The following is a 24,871-nucleotide window of genomic DNA, read 5'->3' as shown; positions in this document are numbered from 1 at the left end:
AGCTTTGTAGTATAATTTGAAGGCAGGGAATGTCATGCCTCCAGCTTTTTTCTTTTTTCTCAGGATTTCTGTGGCTAGTCAGGGTCTTTTGTTGTTCCATATACATTTTAGGATTCTTTGTTCTATTTCCGTAAAGAATGTCATACAGATTCTAATTGGGATTGCATTGGATCTGTAGATAGCTTTAGGTAATATGGACGTTTTACCTATGTTTATTCTTCCAATCCATGAACATGGAATATCTTTCCATTTCTTTATGTCTTCTTCAATTCTTTGAATAATGTCTTACAGTTTTCAGCATATGTCTTTCACTTCCTTGGTTAAATATATTCCTAGATATTTTATTCTTTCTGTTGTGATTGTAAATGAGGTTGTATTCTTGACTTCTCTTTCTGCTAGTTCATTATTAGTATATAGAAATACAACTGATTTTTGTAAGTTGATTTTTTTTTACCCTGAAATTTTACTGTAGTTGTTGATTATTTCAAATAGTTTTCTGGTGGATTCTTTAGGGCTTCCTATGTATAGAATCATGTCATCTGCAAACAGTGAGAGTTTTACTTCTTCCATTCCAATTTACATACCTTTTATTTCTTTTTTTTGCCTAATTGCTCTGGCCAGTACTATGTTGAATAGGAGTGGCGAGAGTGGGCACCCTTGCCTTGTTCCTGTTCTCAGAAGGATGGCTTTCAGTTTTTTACCATTAAGTATGATGTTGGCAGTCGGTTTGTAATATATGGCCTTTATTATGTTGAGAAACTTTTCTTCTGTACCCATTTTATTGAGAGTTTTAATCATAAATAGAGGTTGGATCTTGTCACATGCTTTCTCTGCGTCTATGGAGTTGATCATGTGATTTTTATTCCTTATTTTGTTAATGTGGTGTATGACATTGATTGATTTGCAGATGTTAAACCATTCCTGTGTCCCTGGTATAATCCCACTTGATCATGGTGCATGATCCTTTTAATGTATTGCTGTATTTGATTTGCCAATATTTTCTTGAGGATTTTTGCATCTATGTTCATCAGCGATATTGGCCTGTAATTTTCCTTCTTTGTGTTTTCCTTGTCTGGTTTTGGTATCAGGGTAATGTTGGCCTCGTAGAATGAGTTAGGAAGCATTCCATCTTCAATTTTTTGGAATAGTTTGAGAAGGATAGGTATTAAATCTTCTTTGAATGTTTGGTAGAATTCTCCAGAGAAGCCACTTGGTCCTGGACTTTTGTTTTTTGGGAGGTTTTTGACTACTGTTTCAATCTCTTTACTTGTGATTTACTATTCAGATTCTCTCTTTTCTTCTTGCTTCAGTTTTGGAAGGTTGTATGAGTCTAAGAATTTATCCATTTCTTCTAGGTTATCCAATTTGTTGGCATATAGTTTTTCATAGTATTCTCTTATAATCTTTTGTATTTCTGTGGTGTCCGTTGTAATTTCTCCTCTTTCATGTTTAATTTTGTTTATTTGAGCCTTCTCTCTTTTTCTCTGAGTGAGTCTGGCTAAGGGTTTGTCAATTTTGTTTATTTTCTCAAAGAACAAACTCTTAGGTTCACTGATCCTTTCTATTGTTTTTTTAGTCTCATTTCATTTATTTCTGCTCTAATTTTTATTATTTTCCTCCTTCTGCTGACTTTGGGCTTTGTTCTTCTTTTTCTAGTTATGTTAGATGTAGTTTAAGACTACTTATTTGAGATTTTTCTTGTTTGTTGAGGTAGGCCTGTATTGCTATAAATTTCCCTCTCAATACCACTTTTGCTGCATCCTATTAGAGTTGGTATGTTGTGTTTTCATTTTCATTTGTCTCCAGGTTTTTTTTTTTTTGGTGAGGAAGATCAGCCCTGTGCTAACATCTGCCAATCTTCCTCTTTTTTTTTTGCTGAGGAAGACTGGCCCTGGGCTAACATCCATACCCATCTTCCTCCACTTTATATGGGATGCCACGACAGCATGGCTTGCCAAGTGGTGCATCAGTGTGCACCTGGGATCCAAACCAGTGAACCCCGGGCCACCGCAGCAGAGCGCGCTCACTTAACTGCTTGCGCCACCGGGCTGGCCCTTGTCAAAATTTTTTGATATCTTATTTGATTTCTTCATTGATCCAATGGTCGTTCAGTAGCATCTTGTTTTAGTCTCCGCGTGTTTGTGACTTTCCCCGCTTTTTTCTTGTAGTTGATTTCTAGTTTCATAGCATGGTGGTCGGAAAAGATGCTTGATGTGATTTCAATCTTGTTAAATTTATTTAGGCTTGCCTTGTTTCCCAGCATATGATCTATCCTTGAGAATGTTCCATGCGTGCTTGAGAAGAATGTGTATTCTGTTCTTTTTGGATGAAATGTTCTATATATATCTATTGAGTCCATCTGGTCTAGTATTTCATTTAAGGCCACTGTTTCCTTGTTGACTTTCTGTCTGGATGATCTATCCATTGATGTAAGTGGGGTGTTGAGGTCCCCTACTATTATTGTGTTGCTGTCAGTTTCTCCCTTTAGGTATGTTAATAGTTGCTTTATATACTTTGGTGCTTCTGTGTTAGGTGCATATATATTCATAAGCGTTATGTCTTCTTAGTGGAATGTCCCTTTTATCATTATATATATATTGCCCCTTTGTCTCTCATTGTCTTTTTTATCTTGAGGTCTACTTTGTCTGATGTAAGTATGGCAACACTTGCTTTCTTTTGCTTGCCATTTGCTTGGGATATCATCTTCCATCCTTTCACTCTGAGCCTGTGTTTGTCTTTAGAGCTGAGATGTGTTTCCTGGAGGCAGCATATTGTTGGGTCTTGTTTTTTAATCTATCCAGCCACTCTGTGTCTTTTGATTGGAGAACTCAACCATTTACATTTAGAGTGATTATTGATGTATGAGGGCTTAATACTGCCATTTGTCTCTTGTTTTCTGGTTGTTCTATATTTCCATAGTTTCCCCTTGTATTTATGACTGCCATTTCAGTTTGGTGGTTTTCTGTGATGGTTTTCTCAGTTTTCTCTTTATTTATGATTTATGGCCCTGCTCTGATTTTTTTAGTGGTTACCATGAGGTTTATGTTTTCTGAAGCAATGCTGACCTCCTTGTAGCCAAAAGGAGAAATCTTGCTAGCAGTCACTGTGTGTCAGTGGACACTGAGGCAGAGAGACTGCAAGATCCCAATAAGTTTGTGTGGGCCTATTGCCCCATTCCTTCCCCACCAACTCAGTCTTTACTTAGCTTTTTAAGGGAAATAAATATAAATGTTGTACCCAGCATATATGTGTGTGTGTGTGTGAGAGAGAGACAGAGAGAGAGAGATCAGTAAGTTCTTTCTGTATTGCTTACCCTTTAACATCCATCATGAACAAAATGTCAGCTATTTCAATAAGGATCTGCCATGCCAAGTCATATCAAGTCATGGCAAAAGGAAAAATCAGTAATACTAATCCTATCTATATTTAAAATTTAATATTTTGTTTACTATGGATTTTTACATTAATTTAGATGTATAAAAATATTGCATTAAAATAGTATTTATCTTGATTACTGAATTTTTTGGCACCTCCCTTAAATTTTACACCTGAGGTGAGTGCACTACTGTTTTGCTATTTGTTTTCTCGTTTCCTGACTCCTTTTAGATTAATGGAGTATTTTTTAGGACTTTGTCTCCACTGTTAGCTTATTAGCTGTACCTCTTTTGTTTTAGTGGTTGTGCTAGAGTTACAATATGAACTTTATTTTTTATTTATTTATTTTTTTGTGAGGAGACCAGCCCTGTGCTAACATCTGCTAATCCTCCTCTTTTTCTGCTGAGGAAGACTAGCCCTGGGCTAACATCCATGCCCATCTTCCTGCACCTTATATGGGACGCCGCCACAGCATGGCTTGCCAAGCAGTGCGTCGGTGCGCACCCGGGATCCGAACCGGCGAACCCCGGGCCGCCGCAGTGGAGCGTGCGCGCTTAACTGCTTGCGCCACCGGGCAGGCCCATACAATATGAACTTTAACCTATCACCTCTTCTTTAAATATATATTTTTTGTGTAAAATACATGTCTTTTAACAGTATACTTCCCTTTTACATCTCCCTGTTAATGTCAGGAATCTCAGAATACATTATTAATTTTTGTTTTAAGTAGTCAATAGTATTTTTAAAAATTAAAACTTGAGAGAAAAATTTTAAATATTTATCATTTCTGGTACTCTTCATTCTTATGTGCAGATCTAAGTTTCCAACTAGTGTCTACTTTTTGCCTAAGAACATCTTTTAATTTTTTTTATAGTGCAGGTCTGCTATAAATGAATTATCCTCTCTTTGTATGAAAACATTTTCATTTTCTCTTCATTTTTTTTTTTGTTAAACATAAGTTTATTTCGTGCCTTGAGGTGATTTTTGTATGCCAGAAGCATTTTACTTTGGTTGAAATCAAAATAAGTATTCAGTTTATTAAATTCAGAACCCTCCTTCTTACTTAAGCTTTTAAATTTAGCTTATAAACCTTATTCCATTTGTAGGTCTAACATTTTAACCATCACTTTTGAGAACCTTTGATTAATACCTAATCCTAATCCCATTTTAGTTGTAATACTTCAGATTTTTTAAACTGCAGTTACACATTTAATATATTTTCTTTTTTCAGTACTGTAGTTGTCTGACGAATCTTTTCGGAATGCTTAAGTAGTTCTTATAAATCTAATACATTAAATGTTTAACTATGTAAACCTTAAATGCTCTTATGTCTTTCAAATCCTTTTATAAATGTAGTGAGATTTGAACCTATAATCACAATCTAGATGACTCAATTTCATATTTTAAATTGGAATTACAAAGGTAACCTATGCCCAATTCTCCTAAACATGTCCTGCAAATTTACCCAAAGATTCCTTAAGCATGAATATTAATAATATAGGTATGATTGTTTTAAACATGAATATATTTAATTCTTCATCTTCCCACATTGAAATGTACTTATTTACCAAGAAAATAATATGTCATCTGGGTTGCTTTCCCAAGTGAGTACAATCATGAGCCAGATAATGACATTTCAGTTAACGATGACCTGCATATATAATGGTGGTCCCATAAGATTAGTACCATATAGCCTAGGTGTGTAGTAGGCTATATCATCTAGGTTTGTCTAAGTACATTCTATGATGTTTGCACAACGACGAAATCACCTAATGACACATTTCTTGGAATGCATCCCTGTCGTTAAGTGATGCATAACTGTATTTTGTGGTGGCCTTTTTTCTTTTCAATTAAAAAAAAATTGTAAAATACAAAAAATAAAATTTACCATTTTAACAATTTTTAAATGTGTAGTTCAGTGGTCTTATATATATTTATTATAATGTGCAACCTTCAACCATCCATCTCCATAACTCTTTTCATCTTGTAAAACTGAAACTCTATATGCATTGAACACTAACTCCCCATTCCTTTCTCTCTCCAGCTCCTGGCAACCCCATTCTATTTTCTGTCTCTATGATTTTAACTACTCTGGGTAATTCATATAAGTGGAATCATACAGTATTGTCTTTTTGTGACTGGCTTATGTCACTTAGCATAAAGTCCTCAAGGTTTGTTCGTATTATAGTATTTTGCAGAATTTCCATCCTAAAAAGGATGAATAATATTCCATTATATATATACACCACATTTTGCTTATCCATTCGTCAGTTAATGGACGCTTGTGTTGCTTCCACATTTTAGCTATAGTGAATAATGCTATTATGAACATTGGTGTGTAAATATCTCCTCAAGACCCTGCTTTCAATTCTTTTGGGTATATACCCAGAAGTGAAATTGCTGGATCATGTGGTAATTCTATTTTTAATTTTTTGAGGAACCACCATACTGTTTTCCACAGTGGCTGTACCATCTTATGTTCCCACCAACAATGCATAGGGTTCCAATTTCTCCACATCCTCACCAACACTTGTTTTCTGTTTTTTTGATAGTAGCCATCCTAATGGGTATGAGGTGGTATCTCATTGTAGTTTTTATTTGCATTTCCCTAGTGATTAGTGATGTTGAGCATCTTTTCATTATTAGTCATTCATAATCTTCTTTGGAGAAATGTCTATTCAAGTCTTTTGCTTATTTTTGAATTGGGTTGTTTTTTTGTTGTTGAAATTTAGGTGTTCTCTATATATTCTGGATATTAATCCTTTATCAGATGTATGATTTGCAAATATTTTCTCCCATTCTGTGGGTTGCCTTTTTACTCCGTTGATAGTGTCTTTTGATGCACAAAATTTTTAAATTTTCATGAAGGCCAATGTCTGTTTTTTCTTTGATTATCTGTGCCTTTGTTGTCATCCAAGAAATCATTACCAAATCCAAAGTCATGAAGATGTCCCCCTATGTTTTCTTCTAAGAGTTTTATTATTTTGGTTCTTGCATTTCGGTCTTTGATCCATTTTGAGTTAATTTTTGTATATGGTATTAGGTAAAGGTCCAACGTCATTCTTTTCCTGTGAATATTCAGTCTTACAACACCATTTGTTTCAGCAATTTTCCTTTTCCTGTTGACTGGTCTTGGCACTTTTGTACAAACTTGACCGTATGTGTGATGATTTATTTCTGGGCTCTCTATTCTATTGGTCTATTTTTCCGTCTTTCTGCCAGTATCATACTGTTTTGATTCCTATAGCTTTGTAGTAAATTTTGAAATCTGGAAGTGTGAGTCCTCCAGTTTTGTTCGTCTTTTTCAAGATTGTTTTGGCTATTCAGGATCCCTTGAGATTCCATATGAATTTTAGGATGGGTTTTTCTGTTTTTAAAAAAGTCATTGGGATTTTGATAGGGACTTCATTGAATCTGTAGATTACTTTAAGTAGTATTGACATCTTCACAATCCATGAACATGAGATGTGTTTCCGTTTATTTATGTCTTCTTTAATTTCTTTCAGCAATGTATTCTAGTTTTCACTGTATAAGTCTTTCACCTCCTTGGTTAAGTTAATTCTTAAGCATTTTATTCTTTTTTTTATTGATGTTTTAATGGTTTCTAACATTGTGAAATTTTGGGTTGTACATTTTTGTTTGTGCATCACCATATATATGACTCCCTTCACCCCTTGTGCCCACCCCCCACCCCCACTGCCCCTGGTAACCACAGTCCAGTTTTCTCTGTCCATGTGTTGGTTTATATTCTACATATGAGTGAGATCATGCAGTGTTTGTCTTTCTCTTTCTGGCTTATTTCACTTAACATAATATGCTCCAGGCCCATCCATGTTGTTGCAAATGGGACAATTTTGTCTTTTTTATGGCTGTGTAGTATTCCATTGTATATATATACCACATTTTCTTAATCCATTCGTCAGTCGAGGGACACTTAGGTTGCTTCCACTTCTTGGCTATGGTGAATAATGCTGCAATGAACATAGGGGTGCATAAGCCTCTTTGGATTGTTGATTTCAGGTTTGTTGGATAGATTCCCAGTAGTGGGATGGCTGGATCATAGGGCATCTCTATTTTTAATTCTTTGAGGAATCTCCATACCGTTTTCCATAGAGGCTGCACCAATTTGCATTCCCACCAGCTGTGTATGAGGGTTCCTGTTTCTCCACATCCTCTCCAACATTTGTTGTTTTTTGTCTTGGTGATTATAGCCATTCTAACGGGCGTGAGGTGGTATCTTAGTGTTGTTTTGATTTGCATTTCCCTGATGATTAGTGATGTTGAGCATCTTTTCATGTGCCTATTGGCCATCTGTATATCTTCCTTGGAGAAGTGTCTGTTCATTTCCTCTGCCCATTTTTTGATCAGGTTGTTTGTTTTTTTGTTGTTCAATTGTGTGAGTTCTTTATATATTATGGAGATCAACCCCTTGTCAGATGTATGTTTTGCAAATATTCTCTCCCAGCTGGTTGGTTGTCTGTTCATCTTGATTCTGGTTTCATTTGTCTTATAAAAGCTCTTTAATCTGTTAAAGTCCCACTTGTTTATTTTTTCTTTAGTTTCCCTAGTCTGGGTAGGCATGTCATCTGAAAAGATTCCTTTAAAACCAATGTCAAATAGTGTGTTGCCTATATTTTCTTCTATGAGTTTTATAGTTTCAGGTCTCACCTTCAGGTCTTTGATCCATTTTGAGTTAATTTTTGTGAATGGCGATAGCAGATGGTCCACTTTCATTCTTTTGCATGTGGCTGTCCAGTTTTCCCAACACCATTTATTGAAGAGACTTTCCTTTCTCCATTGCATGTTCTTAGCACCTTTGTCAAAAATCAGCTGTCCGTATATGTGTGGTTTTATTTCTGGGCCTTCAATTCTGTTCCATTGATCTGTGTGTCTGTTTTTGTACCAGTACCATGCTGTTTTGATTACTATTGCTTTGTAGTATGTTTTGAAGTCAGGGATTGTGATGCCTCCTGCTTTGTTCTTTTTTTTTTTAGGATTTCTTTAGCTATTCGGGGTCTTTTGTTGCCCCATATAAATTTTAGTATTCTTTTTTCTATTTCTGTGAAGAATGTCATTGGGATTCTGATTGGGATTGCATTGAATCTGTAGATTGCTTTAGGTAATATAGACATTTTAACTATGTTTATTCTTCCAATCCACGTGCATGGGATATCTTTCCATTTCTTTATGTCATCATGGATTTCTTTCAATAATGTCTTGTAGTTCTCATTGTATAGGTCCTGCACTTCCTTGGTAAGATTTATTCCTAGGTATTTTATCCTTTTTGATGCAGTTGTAAATGGTATTATCTTTTTGAGCTCTCTTTCTGTTAGATCATTATTAGCATATAGAAATGCAACTGATTTTTGTAGATTGATTTTGTACCCTGCAACTTTGCTGTAGTTGTTGATTGTTTCTAATAGTTTTCCAACAGATTCTTTAGGGTTTTCTATATATACAATCATGTCATCTGCAAATAGTGAGAGTTTCACTTCTTCGTTACCTATTTGGATTCCTTTTATTCCTTTTTCTTGCCTAATTGCTCTGGCCAAAACCTCCAGTACTATGTTGAACAGGAGTGGTGAGAGTGGGCAGCCCTGCCTCGTTCCTGTTCTCAGAGGAACGGCTTTCAGTCTTTCCCCGTTGAGTATGATGTTGGCTGTGGGTTTGTCATATATGGCCTTTATTATGTTGAGGTACTTTCCTTCTATTCCTATTTTATTGAGAGTTTTTATCATAAATGGGTGTTGTATCTTGTCAAATGCCTTCTCTGCGTCTATTGAGATGATCATGTGGTTTTTATTCTTTGTTTTGTTGATGTGATGTGTCACGTTGATTGATTTGCGGATGTTGAACCATCCCTGCGTCCCTGGTATAAATCCCACTTGATCATGGTGTATGATCTTCTTAATGTATTGTTGTATTCGGTTTGCCAGTATTTTGTTGAGGATTTTTGCATCAATGTTCATCAGCGATATTGGCCTGTAATTTTCTTTCTTTGTATTGTCTTTGTCTGGTTTTGGTATCAGGGTGATGTTGGCCTCGTAGAATGATTTAGGAAGTGTTCCATCTTCCTCTATTGGAATTATTTTTGTAATTTCCTTTTCAGAGTGTCCGTTGTTAGCGTATAGAAATGCAACTGATGTTTGTGTGTTGATTTTCTATCCTGCTACTTTGCTGAATTCATTTACTAGTTCTGTTTTTTTGTGGAATCTTTAGGGTTTTCTACGTATAAGATACTGTCATCTGAAAACAGAGGTAGTGTTATTTCTTCCTTTCCAATTTGAATCCGTTTTGTTTCTCTATGTTGCCTAATTGCTCTGCCTAGAACTTCCAGTACTAGTGTGAATAAAAGTAGTGAAAGCAGACCTCCTTGCCTTGTTCCTAATCTTAGAGGAAAAGCTTTCAGTCTTTCACCATTGAATATGATGTTCATTGTGGGTTTTTCATATGTGTCTTTTATTATTTTGGGATAGTTTCCTTCTATTCCTAGTTTGTTGAGTATATTTATCATGAAATGGTGTTTCAATTGAGACGATAGTGTGGGTTTTTTTCCTCCTTCATTCTGTTAATGTTGTATATTACATTGATGGATTTTGGTATGTTGAATTATCCTTGCATTCCAGGAATAAATTCCACTTGGTCATGGTGTATAATCTTCTTAATACACTACTGAATTCTATTTGCTAGTGTTTTATTGAGTATTTTTGCATCAATGTTAATAAGGGATATTGGTCTGTGTTTTTCTTTTCTTGTAGTGTGTTTGCCTGGTTTTGGTGTCAGGGTATCCCTTAGATTCTGTTCACTTTTCTACAATCTGTTTTCTTACTGTTCCTCAGACTTAATAACTTCTATTGTCATATATTCAAGTTCACTGATTCTTTATTCTGCCTGCTTAAATCTGCTTTTGAATCCCTCCAGTCAGTTTTTCATTTTAGTTATTGTACTTTTCAGCTCCAGAATTTCTATTTGGGTTTTTTTATCTCTTTATTAATATTTCCATTTTGTTCATACATTTTTTTTTTTTTTTTTACTTTATCCACACCTTCCTTTAGTTCTTTGAATATCTTTAGGATGATTTGTCTAGTATATATGCCATCAGCTCTTTTTCAGGGACAGTTTCTGTTGATTTATTGTTTTCCTTTGAATGGGCCATACTCTCCTGTTTCTTTGTACTCCTTGTGATTTTTTTTTTTGTTGAAAACTGGACATTTGTGTTGTAGACTGAAATAGAGAGTCTGGGTAAAGGTTAATTAAAGGAGTTTATTCGATAACCAGAGTGAAGAATTTGAATCCCAGGAAACAGTCCAACAGAGTATTCTGAGGAACTGCTCTGAGGTCTACAGATCTGAGTATAGTTTATATACTTTTTTTTTTTTTTTTAACATAGCAGTGTATGTGCAGAAAAGGGCTTACACTTCTAATATCCATATACTTCAAAAATAACATAAACAAGAACTTTTTGGTTATTCATCACACAGGGCTTGGAGTGTTGGTGTTACCTATGTGTGAAGGGAGGCAAGGACCAGGGTCTCTACCTCAATCTCTAAGAAATGTGGCTGGGAAATGTGGGAGTGAGGTACTCTTTATCTTTTCTTGTTGTGGATCTATCCAGCTGGTGTCTTCAGTCATGAAGTATGCGGTTGCAAAGTCATCCTAACACAGGCTTAAGATAGCCTGCGTGGCTGCTTCACAGTACAGCATAGATTTTTATTGTACTGACTTGAAGCCTTTGGAGTTTGCTTGCTAGATTCACCTGTTAGACCTAGGAGAGGGGTCCTGGTTTCATTCACAGCATCTAATAATATGGTAACCCTGGAAATCAGATTCTCCCCCTACCCCAGGGTTTGCTGTTTTTTATTACTGGTTTTTTGTTGTTGTTGTTGTTGTAGGATATCTCTGTGCCATGAGTCAGCCTGAGGTGTAAACTTAAGGTCTTCTCAGGTTTTTATGATCCTTTTCTTGGGCATGCACAGTCATTTTCTAATTTTCCCTGTATATGAATCTATTTTTAATGTGCTAGTCTTTAATGTCGGACTTCCAAAAGGGGAAAAGGAGAAAAATGAAGGGGGTAAAAAAGGGTTATGGCCCTTTAAATCCCCTGGAAGTCACTTTGGCCAGAGGGGGAGGGCTTTGCAACCATGGGAGAGGTGCAACAACAATAGTTGCTCACCTCTCTGCTTTTCTTTGACAAGAAGCAGCAATCAGTGCACAAAGCCCTATATTTGGAGTACAGTGTCCTTTTTGCCACCCTACCTTTCACCAGCTGCTGTACAAGCTACTCCAGGAACCTGTGAACGGTTGCTTGCCATGTGGCTGGGGGTGGGGGATGGGGTAGTGTTACTGTGCTGAGAGCTGAAATTGACCAAAATTAACCCCAATTTATGTCTAAGTCTTCACCTGGAAGTTGCAAGCCTTTAATATACTCCAGAGTTCCAAAACAGTTACATCAGACAGAGCCTGCCAGTGCGGTTGTTTGCTGTCTAGGTGGGGAGACAGATTCTGGTATTTCCTACTCTGCCACCTTCCCCAAATCTTCTCTTCTTCCCTTCATTTTTGAAGAATTTTAAGTTGACTGTTGTTTTCCTTCACCACTTAAAATATGTCGTTTCATTGTTTTCTGTCAGATTTTTTTTTTGATGAGAATTCTGCTGTATGCTTATCTTTATTTCTCTCTAAATATGTCTTTTTTTCCCCTCTGGCTACTTTTACAGTTTTCTTTTCCTCCTCAGTTTTTCACCAATTTGGTTATAATAATCCTAAATGTGGAATGTGTGCATGTGGATGTATACTCTCATATTTATCTTTCTCGGTATTCATTAAGATTCTTGGATCTGTTGATGCATAATTTTCATGAAATTTTGAAGATTTTTTTACTTTTATTTCATCAGATTTTAGTCTATTCCCCCTCTTTTTAGGACTCCAGTCACACATATAAAATACTGCTTGATATTGTCTCACATGTCATTTGGATAGATTCAATTGCTACATCCTCAAATGCACTGATCTTTACATAATCAGTAGTATCTAATCTGCTGTTTTTTTATCCAGTGAAAATATTATTTCAGTTATTATATTTTTTCCACTCTATAATTTCCATTTGTTTCTTTTTTATATCTTACAGTTATGTCTTCATTATGCTTATGTTTTCCTTTACATCTCTTATATACATCATCTATATTTTTCTTTCACATGGTTTGATACCCTTGTTTACTAATTATATCATGTCTTTCATTTTTGAGTTTGTCCTTATTGAGTAACTTCTCCCAATTATGGTTACATTTTCCTGCTTCTTTACATGTCTGGTAAATTTTGGTTACATGCTGGACATTGTGATTTTACCATGCTGGGTGGTATATTTTGTTGTATTCCTTTAAAGAATTTTGGACTTTCTCTAGCAGGCAGTTAAGTTACTTGCAGATTAGTTTGATCCTTTGGAGGATTGTTTTTAAGTTCTTTTATGGAGGCTCTAAAGTCACTCTAGTTCTAAATTATCCTCATTTCTAAGGCATAGCCCTCTGGAGCCTCTAAACAATGTCCATGTAATGATTGAGGTCTCTCCACTCTCCAAGGATGGAACTTGAATGATTCACACTCCTCTGTGAGCTCTGCAAATTGTTTGTCTTAGAACTTTCTGGTAATGTTTCTTTTCTTGAAAGTTGTTCTTGGCAAGCTTTATAGAGTTTTCTCTGCACATTGTACAGATTGATATTTAGCCATACACTCAAGGGACCTCTGTACTTATTTTTCTGGAACTCTTTTTTTTTTTCCCCCTGCATAGCTCCATCCTCTATGGGACTCGAGCCCACAAATTTTAGCTGTCTTGACCTCTCCTTAATCTCCTCTCTTTCTCTTCATTTCAGCACAATAGCTGGGTTCCTTTTAGGTTACCCAGCCCCCTGCCACAGTCTAGTATTCACCTGCAAGAAGGAAGCTGTGGTAATGGTAGAGCTTATTTCATTTGTTTGCCTTTTCTCAGAGATCATCATACTGTGCTTCCTGTTATCCATTGGCTGAAAAAAATTATCTTCTTTTGTCCAGTTTTCTAGTTATTTATGGGCAGGAGGCTAAGTCTCCCTCATGGCCATTAGAGAGTTCTCCTCATAGGTATTTTAATGAGAAAGGAAGTGAGATTTTTATAAAAGCAGAGCTTCTTCAAGGCAAACAGCAGATAACAGATCCAGGAACTTTTCTAATGAGACCATCTGAGTGAAGGGTCTAGGACCAGAAATACTCACGGCGGGTGCCTAGCTGGGAAATGGGTCAGAAAAACACAGAAAGATTGTGTGAATGCCTGCTTAGTATGGTTCTGGGGACCTCAGGGCCTTGCCCCATCCTCGCCCCACTCATCTTGCTCTCAGGTCACTGCTGTACCTATTGTTTTCTTGATGTCAGAAAGCCCCTGGATAGGGAGGCAACTCTTTCACCATCACTATTATGATTATTATATATCACAAAAGATTGGTCCCTAGAGCAGAAAAATATTAGCATCAAAGTGTAAATGACTGCTACTTAGTCCTTTGCTGAGATTTGGGAGGGAGTAGAGAGCCTTAGTAAGACTTGTGACTTTGATGGGCTTTCTGAGAACCCTATCTGCCAAGGGGACTGAGTTCAGCCTATCTACCCCTTTCCCTCTTGTCCCCCTCTGCTTGCAGTTATGATGAGGTGCCTTTTCTCATGCATGACCATGACCTGAGAAGAACAACCAATATTCGGAAAGTCATGCCAAACGCCTCCTTCCAGCACCCTTCTCATTTCACATGGAATTTCTTGTCGACTCTGAATGCAGGCAGATGGTTTGTACAGCCAGAGGTAAGACACATTCCCCAGCTCAACAAACCTTCAATGAATCCCTCTTCTGTACAAGGTCATGTGCTAAACAGCTCCTGGAGATAAAGGCTTTAGATGAAGATAGGCACGCATACACACAATTTTGTTCCAGTTTTGTAACAAGACTATAACTTTGGTGGGAGGATTTTTCTAGTAATGCAGTCAGTGTAATTACTCTTTCTATATTCACTGGAAATTCTGAAGACAAACTTGCTCTTGTCATTTATTTCCTTTTTATCCAAGCGTTTCATAAACTTTTACAGTGGGCCTCCCATGTATATAGCGTTTTCCTGGGCATTTGGGGTAGCTTACAATCATAGATGAGACAGACTAGGAAACATATTTATTCTTGATTCTTTCTTCTTACCATTCAACAAATATTTATTGAGTATCTATTGGATACTAGGCACATGGAATACAATGGTGAATAAACACACACCCAGCCCTAATGGAGTTCACAGGATAATGTAAGAAACAGGCAATTACAATACATTATGATAAGTGCTAAACTAGAGTTAATTTCAGGTTGCTTAGGAGCACACAAGAACAATTTCTGTCTCAGTCTGAGGGATGGGGATGGGGGATTCTGGAAGAAGGAGATGTATAGGCTGATAAAGGTGTGGTAAAATATAAAGCATGTGCTGTGTACAGTGTAATTTTGAGGCAAGAGTGACTGGTTCTACTTGAGAGAGTTAGAGAATACTTCATGCAAATGTATCATTTGAGCTGAGGGAAGATCATTCCTAAGGGGAACCATGGGCAATGATGGTGGTGTGTTTCAGAGATTACAGTATACTGGAGCAAGAGGGGATATGGTGTGTGTGTGTGCACATGTGTAAAAGAAAGAGAGGAAGGGAAGGATGGAGAGAAGGAGAGAGGGGAGGAGTAGGGAGGAGATGGAAGATAGATTAGGAGAAGAATCGGGGAAAACATGTTGAGAGGAGATTATAGCAATGCTAAATAACAAGTTAGAGAGTTTAGAATTATCCTGGGTATTTTAAAGTGGGTAAAATCAAAGGTCAGATTTGCACTTGATAAAAGTCAAGCCTGCCTTCTCAAGATAGATTAAACAAAACAACTTACATTTTCCAGCGTATCATATGTCTAGGAGAAATCCATGTGACCTAGGTTTTACCAATCAGACATACTCATTTGAGACTTTGATTTTGAAAATAAACATCTGATCAGGGCAGAAAGCAGGCATCTGTACTGCTGGCACCTGTGGCAGTAAGGATAGCGTGCTGTAGGGGTCAGCTATGTAATAGCTCTCTTATCAGGTAATTGTGTAATTAGGAACATCTTAAGGTGTTTTTGATTATGTACTAAGGGTAAAATGGAATTTTATTTGTATTTGATGTTAATCCTGAGGACATATTTGATCCTTTTTCATGTAAAAGTAGTGAAAAGTAAAGAATTATAAAAGGATGCACTTATCCACCACAGACGCATTCTATTAACTAGTGTTAACATAAGGGATAGCTGAAAGTAGATTTGTAATTACTGTGTCTCCTCAGAATACTTTTTTCCTAGGAGTACATAGCCTATAAACGCTGTTTCCATATGTGAAAATAATGAGATCACTCTGATATTCCAGGTTTGTGTATGTAGGCTCTGTATATAGGTCCCATCATACATGCGTAAATGGACACATACAAGTTAGAGATGCTCCGGTAGAATGTATATATTGGATTAGTTAGGCATAGTTAATGTTTGGTAAATGTGTGTTCCAGATGAAAAAGCTGTTATATCTGTTGCATAATGTATGGCTTGTAAAAGTCTTACTTATTGTAAGTGGTAGGGTTGGATATGTTATTGCAATAAATTTTGGTGGATATTTTTTAGGATTAATAGTTTGATGTTAGCATATTTAGGTGGTATGCTTGCAGTGTTTAGTTATACTATTGCTATGGCTACTGAGGAGTATCCTGAAACCTGAGGTTCAGATATGGTTGTCTAGGGGGCTTTATTTTTAGGTTTGATTGTAGAGCTTTCATTGCTTGCATGCTGTGTGGTCAGAGGTGTTTGAAGTGGTGTTGGCATGTGATTTAAAAGATTCGGATGTTTGGGTAATTTTTCATAGCAAAGAGATTGGTTTTGTTTGTGAAGATTATTCTGGTTGCTCTTCATTGGATTGTGGATTGATGATGGTGAGTTAATTATTATTTGTTAGTGTATTTATTATTCTTGAGATTACTTGTGAAAATTAAGTGGTTAATCTGATTGATTATGAAATAAAAATAGATACAGAAGTTCTGGGAGTTGTTCCCGGAAGCTCAGCTGAGTTCCTGTTTCTCCAGCAAAACGAACATTTCTGTGGAGCTTTCTTAAATCCTTTTGTGAAAGTATAATTCTCAAAGTGACAAAAATATAATTCTTATGCATATACATAGTCAGCATGAGTACAAGTTTTATTTAGCATGTTAATGAGGGAACAAGCAGGATGACAAAACCTGCTCCAAAAACAAGTGAGAAATGACATGCATATAGTCAGTGCAACAAAGAAAGGCTGAAGTTAGTTAGATATAAACCTAGTGCATTAACTTGGTTAATATACTCTGTGACAGTAAAGCCATATCTTTAGAGTTATCTGCTCTGTCAAAGATCGCTTGCATCTCAGGGCCAGCCTGGTGGCATAGTGGTTAAGTTCGCATGCTCCACTTCCACGGCCCAGGGTTCGTGGGTTCGGAACCCCAGGCACGGAAGCTTATCAAGCCCTGCTGAGGCAGGCGTCCCACATATAAAGTAGAGGAAGAGGGGCATGGATGTTAGCCCAGGGCCAGTCTTTGTCAGCAAAAAGAGGAGGATTGGCAGATGTTAGCTCAGGGCTAATCTTCCTCACACACACAAAAACATCACTTGCTTCTCTACTGGACAAAAATCATTTCTACTTTTATCAGTTTTCTGCAGGTTAACATCTAACTTTACATAGTCTGGTCCTAATCAATAGTAAATAGTAATTCAAACAAAGGTATATTCCCCTAAGAGTCAGATGACCCTTAGGTGGGCTTGTTAAAGAATGCACTACCATGATATTACAGAGTCCAGAAATCTACTTTTTGCCTTATTTCTAAGTTTTGAATAATTTAATAGGCTCTTCTTGTGATCATAAATAACTTCTATAGATTATTTAGAGGCTGATCTCATTGTGATTTTGTGTTATTTGGCTTTATTAATTTACATAGGTGCAGTAAGAGAGTCAATTAGCACACTTAAGGTTCCTTGTATAATCAGCAAATACAGAGCCAGATCATGTCATATGACAGTGTTAAACCACTTCTAAGGCCATTAAGTTAGGTTCTGTAGGAATCTAGAATTTCATTTTAATAATCCCTATCATTCCAGAGCTCTTTTTATCGTTATTATTTACAAAACAAGAAATTCGTTTTCGCCAGGTTTTACCTGTATACCTACAAATGTGGGCAAATTCATCTCTCCTTTTCCTGCGAGGCAGTGACCTTTCTTAATACCTGTAATGCTGGGACAATGTACAACGACAGATACCAGACAGTTTGCATAGGAGGGCTATGCAATACCTATAGGTATTGGTTCCAAATATCAGTTATATCTGTGTCCTTAATGGGGACTAGGGGCTTGTCGTATCTGATTGAATGGAATGTATTCTCAAATATGATCCTCCGGATATGGCCACCGTTGTGCAATTTGTCCAATTATATCCTAGTGAAAAGGAGGACAGATTTTTATTCAACATATGCAAATGACTTCATTGTTATGAAAAGTTGAGACTCAGTAAAAAGTGTTTGTACCTGAATTCTGAGGGGTTGATGAGAATAAGATACTAAATACAAAGAATGTTTTGCACAAACATAAGTGTTAGAGAAAAGTCAAAAGAAAATGGGTTTTCTCATATGCTCATCAGATAATAGAATGTTAAAAATAGTACCAACAAAATTCCAAAATGAATAAACGTGATTAGATTGCCCTCATCTGTTCATTCAATCTGGCATAGTTAATGTCCTGCTGTATCTTCAGTTATCAGTGTGCTTTCACAAAGTTATCTGCTCCTAGTCTAAAATTTAATCTTGGAAAATCCTGACTCAGGCCCCTACAGACAAATTGGTATCTACCTGAGATGGAAATGTTAGCTTACACCGGGAAGCCTGTTTCTGTGAGTTTATTCCTTGCAGTATCAATAGATAAGAGGATCTGTTACAGTCATTTCAACCAAGGTTTTGAGTCTGTTCTTTCCAATTTCTGATCTGTATCTTATAGAAGAGACCTTTAGACAAGCATGGGAATAAAGCAGAAACCACATGATGATGATAAAACTGAATTTGTCTGGTTAATTTATTAGAGTAAACAGCAATATCAGAAAGGAGGAGAATAAAATACTCTATTAATAGAGTATAATGCATAACTATTTTTAAAATATTTGGTCTGTTTCCCTTGAGGGTAAAACATATTATAGGCATTGAGAACATGAACAGATCTCCTGGTACTTCCAATCCATTCTTTAACGCTTTAAAAATTGTCAAACTCTGAAGCATATTTATATTATAGTTTTACCTGTACAGTATTAACTGGGAAGGTAGAAGTTCTCTTTTTATATTTTACAGCTCCTGCTATAATGAGGACTTAATAAACCAGCAGTGTTTATAATAATGTTCAGCTATATATGAAGCATGGACATTTCTACTTCTGGCCGTGACAATTTACAAGTACTGGACTTGTCCTCCTGTATAAACAACTAGAAAACTAGACAAAATATATGAAACAACTGTTCTCAGATATTGGACAACAGGCAGTGCAGAGCTGTGATCCATGAGAGAAGGGAGTAAATTAGGACAGCGTATGATTGCCCTCATGTTCTGCCTGGAGGCACTTTCCAGCTATCACACATCAGGAGGAACCTAAGCAAAGCACGGCTGTCTTGTGGAATTGGGGAGAGAGAGACTGGATTTCAGGGAGGCCCAAGTGGCTGGAATTTTCAGGGAAGAGTATGAAAAGGGAGAGAGCTCTCCAGAGAAAGGACTCCAGAAATCTACATAGGAGTCTGCTTGAGTATTTTGCTGGCATCTAAGCTGCACACAAATAGAATGAAGCTCCACAAGACTGGGCAAAGTACAAATAGGGAGCTTTTAGCTGAACTATTCTAAGAGCTCACATGAGTCTAGAAGATACTCAGGTTCTAACTAGCCAGATTAGAGAGATTTTGTTGGACATCTGTGGCCTTCAGTAAAAACCCCAGAAAGGTCACACCTCAGTAATAGGGTTAAACTAGCCCTAGATTAAAGGCTATTTTAGACCTGCTCTAAAAAATACCAAATTGATTTGCTAGGAACCTAAATGCCTGCCAAAAAACCCCATCATTTTACTTTAAAGGAGACAACAGTATCAAGACCTCTAACAATGTAAAAGTCACAATGTCCAACATCCAATAATAAAATTACTAGGCATACAAGAAGAAGGAAAATGTGGCTTAAAATCAAGAGAAAAACTACTCATTAAAAAAAGATCTAGAAAAGACAGAGCTAATAGAATTAATGGAAAGGGACTTTTCAAAAGCTATTACAAATGTATCAAGGACTCAAAGGAAAATAAGAACATAATGAGAGCTATGTAAGATATAAAAAGAACCAAATAGAATTTCTAGAACTGAAAATCTACAATATCTGGAATTAAAAATTCACAGGATTTTCTTGAAGGATATCTGTCTACAGTTTTCTTTTCTGGTAATGTCATTATCTGGTTTTGATATAGTAATGCTGACCTTATAAAATGAATTGAAAATGTTCTGTCCTCTTCTGTTTCCTGGAAGAGATTGTATAGAACTAGTATTATTTCTTCCTATGTATTTGGTGGAATACAATAGTGAACACACCTGGGCCTAGAGTTTTTATTATTGGAAGGGTTTTACTTATAAATTAAATTTCATTAATAGATACAGGGCATTCAGGTTATCTCTTTTTTCTTGAGTGATTGTTGATAGTTTGTGTCTTTTGAGGAATTAGTCTATGTCATCTAAGTTGTTGAACTTATGGACATAGAGTTGTTCATAATATTTTTTATTATCCTTTTAATGACTGTGGGATCAGTGGTTATATTCCCTCTTTCATTCCTGATTTTCATAATTTGTAGTTCTCTCCCCTCCCCTGTTTCTGTTAAGCTGGCTAGAGATACATCAATTTTTTGCTCTTGTCAGAGAAACAATATTTGGTTTCATTGATTTCTTTATTTTTCTGTTATTAATTTCTGCTCAAATACTTATTTTTTTCTTTTGTTTGCTTTGGTTTTGATTTTATCTTTTGTTTCTGGTTTGCTAAAGTGGAAACTTAGGTTATTGATTTTAGATTTTTTCTTTCTATTATGAGCATTTAATACTATACGTTTACCTCTGAGCACTGCTTCAACTGTGTGTTACCTTTTAATTTTTATTTAGTTCAAAACATTTTTAAATTTCTCTTGAGTCTTTTTCCTTGACCCATGGGTTATTGAGAAATGATCCATAAAAAATGATAGATTACACTTACCAAAATTAAAACTTCGATCTGTAAAAGACACTGTTAAGAGAGTGAATGACGATCTACAGGCTGGAAGGAAATATTTGCAAATCACACGTCCAATAAAAGATTTGCATCCAAAATATATAAACAACTCTTGAAATTCAACAATAAAAAAACAAGCCAATATTAAAAGTGGTAAAAATCGCTTCTCGGCCTTTTGGCTAAGATCAAGTGTAAAAGTGGCAAAAGATCTGAACACTTCACCAAATAAGATATATAAATAGCAAATAAGCATATGAACAGATTTTCAACATCATTGGTCATTAGGGAAATGCAAGTTAAAACCACAGTGTAATAACCCTACTCATCCATTAGAATGGCTAAAATCAAAGAAACTGGCAATAGCAAATGCTGACATATCCCTCAGGAATGAAGGTGAAATCAAGGCCTTCTCAGATGAAGAGAAAATTAGAGAATTCATTGCCAGAAGACTTGCTCTAAAAGAAATGCTAAAGAAAATATCATAAGGCAACTTGGAACTTTAAGATTGAAGAAATGGCAACAGATATGGTAAATATGTTGAATAGGTGAATAGGATAGACTAGTTTTCTTTTAATCTTTAAAAAATACATGTGACTGTTAAAAGTGAAAATTATGACATTTTCTTATAAGGTTTTCAAGTATGTAGATGTAATATATAGAACTACTATAACATAATCAGGGGAGGGAGAAGGTAAAGGGACCTATATAGTTGTAAGAATTCTACATATTACTTGAAGTGTTAAAATACTGACTCTAAATAGACTGTGAAAGGTTAGTGTAGGAAGATATTTTGTAATCTTTAAAGCAACCACTAAAAATAGTACAAAGAGATATAGCCAAATTATAGTTATATATGTAGTTTATATATATATATAAATGGCAAGTTAAAATGGAATACTAAAAGAAATTCAAATAATCCAAAAGAAGGCAAGAAAGGAGAACAAAGGAACACAAATAGAAGGGACAAGCAGAACAAACTCATAAATTGAAATACCTAAATTCAACCATATCAATAATTACATTAAAAGTAAATAGTTGAGCCCACTGGTGGCGCAGCGGTTAAGTGCACACACTCTGCTTTGGCGGCCCAGGGTTCGCAGGTTCAGATCCCGGGCGTGCACTGAGGCACCGCTTGTCAAGCCATGCTGTGTTGGCATCCCATATATAAAGTAGAGGAAGATGGGCACGGATGTTAGCCCAGGGCCAATATTCGTCGACAAAAAGAGAAAGATTGGCATCGGATGTTAGCTCAGGGCTGATCTTCCTCACAAAAAAAAAAAAAGAAAAAAGAAAAAAAAGTAAATAGTTGAATCAAACCAATTAAAAACAGAGATAATCAGGTTGGATAAAAAAAAAAAGACTCCTTGCTGTCTACAAGAAGCCCATTTCAACTATAACCACTATATTATTTTAATCTGTTTTATAGCTTAAAAGTAAAATAATGCAAAAAGATATGCCATACAAACACTAATCAAATTAAATCTGGAGTGGCTATATTAATGTCAAGCAAAGTAAACTTCAGAACAAGGAAAATTATTAGTGTTGGAGGAGGGACATTACGTGATAATAAATGGGTCAATTCATCAGGAACACATAACAGTCCTAAATGTGTATGTACTGAACAATATAACTTCAAATTATATGAAGCAAATCTGATAGAACCTTAAAGGAGAAGTAGAAGAATCCACAGTTAGACATTTCAACACTTTTTTTTCAGAATTGACAGAACAAGTAGACAAAAAAATCAGCAAATATGTAGACGGACTATGTTCTGAGCCATGAAACAAATTTTGACAAATTTAAAAGAATAGAAATCATATCAAGTGTGTTCTCTGACCAAAATGGAATTAAACTAGAAGTCATTAACAGAAAGATATCTGTAAAATTCCCAAACATTTTGTTATATTTATTTTTCTTTTTTTTTAATTGGATAAATTTGACATTTAACGTGTAAATTTAAGTGTACAGCATGTTACTTTGATACATTTATATATTGTTGCTGTTGTAACAATATCATATTACATACTTACAGTACAATATTATTGTCTATATTCAGTATATTGTACATTAGATCTCTATGGCTTATTTAGTACTCATTACAGGTTTGTACCCTTAAACGCCATCAGTCTTATCCTCCCACCCCCTATCCCCTGGTAACCACCTTTTTACTCTCTCTCTCTTTTTTTTTTTTTTCCACAGGTTTGACTTTTTTAGAGTCCACATATAAGTGATATCCTATAGTACTTGTCTTTCTCTATCTTATCTCACTTAGCATAAGGTGCTCAAGTTCCATCCATGTTGTTGCAAATGGCAGGATAGCCTCCTTTATCATGGCTGAATAACATTCTGTTGTGTATACGTACGACATCATTTTTATCCATTCATCCATTGATAGGCATTTGGGTTGTTTGCATATCTTAGCTATTGTAAATAATGCTGTGATAAACATGGGAGTGCATATATCTTGTTGAACTCCTGTTTTCATTTCCTGTAGTTATATACCCAGCAGTGGAATTGTTGGATCATATGGTATATCTATTTTTAATTTCTTTGAGGAACCTCCATATTGCATCCCATAGTGGTTGGACTAATTTACATTCCCATCAACAGTATATAAGGGTTTCCTTTTCACCACATCCTTGCCAGTATCTGTTGTCTCTTGTCTTCTTGATGATAGCCATTTTAACAGGTGTGAGGTGATAGCTCATTGTGGTTATTTGCATTTCCTTGATGATTAGTGATGTTGAGCATCTTCTCATGTGCCTATGGGCCATTTTGATGTCCTCTTTGGAAAAATATCTATTTAGTTCTTCTGCCCATTTTTTAATCGGGTTGTTTGGGGTTTTTTTTGTTGTTGTTATTAAGTTGTGTAAGTTCTTTATATATTTTGGATATTAACCCCTTATTTGATAGATGGTTTGCAAAAATTTTGTCCCATTCTGTTGACTGTCTTTTCATTTTGTTAATTGTTTCTTTGCTGTGCAGAACCTTTTGAGTTTGATGTCATCCCATTTCTTGATTTTTGCTTTTGTTGTTTGTGCTTTTGGTGTCATGTCCAAAGAATCATTGCCAAGGCCAATATTGATGAGTTTCTTCTAGGAGTTTTATGGTGTCAGGTCTTATGTTTAAGTCTTTGATCCATTTTGAGTTAATTTTTGTGAGCAGTGTGAGATAGGGGTCCAATTTCATTGTTCTGCACGTTTTTCTCCAGTTTTCCCAGCACCATTTGTTGAAGAGACTTTCCCCATTGGATGTTCTTTCCCCATTGGGTGTTCTTGTGGGTGGGGGAGTCCTTTCCCCATTGGGTGTTCTTGGCTTTGTTGAATATTAGTTGATTGTATATGCCAGGATTTAATTCTGGGCTCTCTTTTCTGTTCTTTTGGTCTATGTGCCTATTTTTGTGTCAGTACCATACAGTTTTTATTATTATGGCTTTGCAGTATAGTTTGAAATCAGGAAGTATGATACCTCTGGCTTTGTTCTTTATTCTCAAGATTGCTTTGGCTACTCAGGGTCTTTTGTGGTTCCACACAAATTTTAGGATTTTTCCTTCTATTTCTGTGAAGAATGCTTTTAGTATTTTGATGGGAATTGCATTGAATCTGTAGATGGCTTTGGGTAGTATGGCCATTTTAACAATATTAATTCTTCCCATTGGTCAACATGGGATGTCTTTCCATTTGTTTGTCTTCCATTTCTTTCAGCAAAATCTTATAGTTTTCATTGTACAGATCTTTCACTTCCTTGGTTAAATTTATTCCTAATTATTTTATTGTTTTTGATGCTATTGTGAATGAGATAGTTTTCTTTATTTCTTTTTCTAATGCTTCATCATTAGTGTAAGGGAATGCAACTGATTTCAATATGTTGATTTTGTATACTGCCAGTTTACTGAAATCATTGATTAATTCCAATGTGGTTGACTCTTTGGGATTTCCTATATATAAGATCATATCAGCAAATAGCAACAATTTTATTTCTTTCCTATTTGGATGCCTTTTATTTCTTTGTGTTGCCTAATTGCTCTAGCTAGGACTTCCAGTACTATATTGAATAGGAGTGGTGAGAGGGGGCATCCTTGTCTTCTTCCTGATCTTAGAGGAAACACTTTCAGTTTTTCTCCATTGAGTATAATGTTAGCTGTGGGTTTGTCATATATGGCC

General features: G+C 35.9%; 1 protein-coding gene across 1 annotated transcript in view; it reads left to right on the top strand.

Annotated features, from left to right (window-relative positions):
* The window catches only part of GDPD4 (glycerophosphodiester phosphodiesterase domain containing 4), a 113,058-nt gene that overhangs the window by 36,409 nt on the left and 51,778 nt on the right, over positions 1-24,871 (top strand). The window contains exon 10 of the mRNA XM_087433489.1: positions 14,031-14,187. Coding sequence (XP_087289615.1) covers positions 14,031-14,187 — 157 coding nt within the window. The remainder of the gene's footprint in view (positions 1-14,030; positions 14,188-24,871) is intronic.

Source organism: Ceratotherium simum, chromosome 7 (assembly GCF_057802395.1).
Source record: "Ceratotherium simum simum isolate JZ-2026a chromosome 7, ASM5780239v1, whole genome shotgun sequence".
Classification (NCBI taxonomy): domain Eukaryota; kingdom Metazoa; phylum Chordata; class Mammalia; order Perissodactyla; family Rhinocerotidae; genus Ceratotherium; species Ceratotherium simum.
The sequence above is the reverse complement of the archived record's forward strand: the minus strand, read 5'-3'. Positions and strand labels throughout refer to the sequence as shown.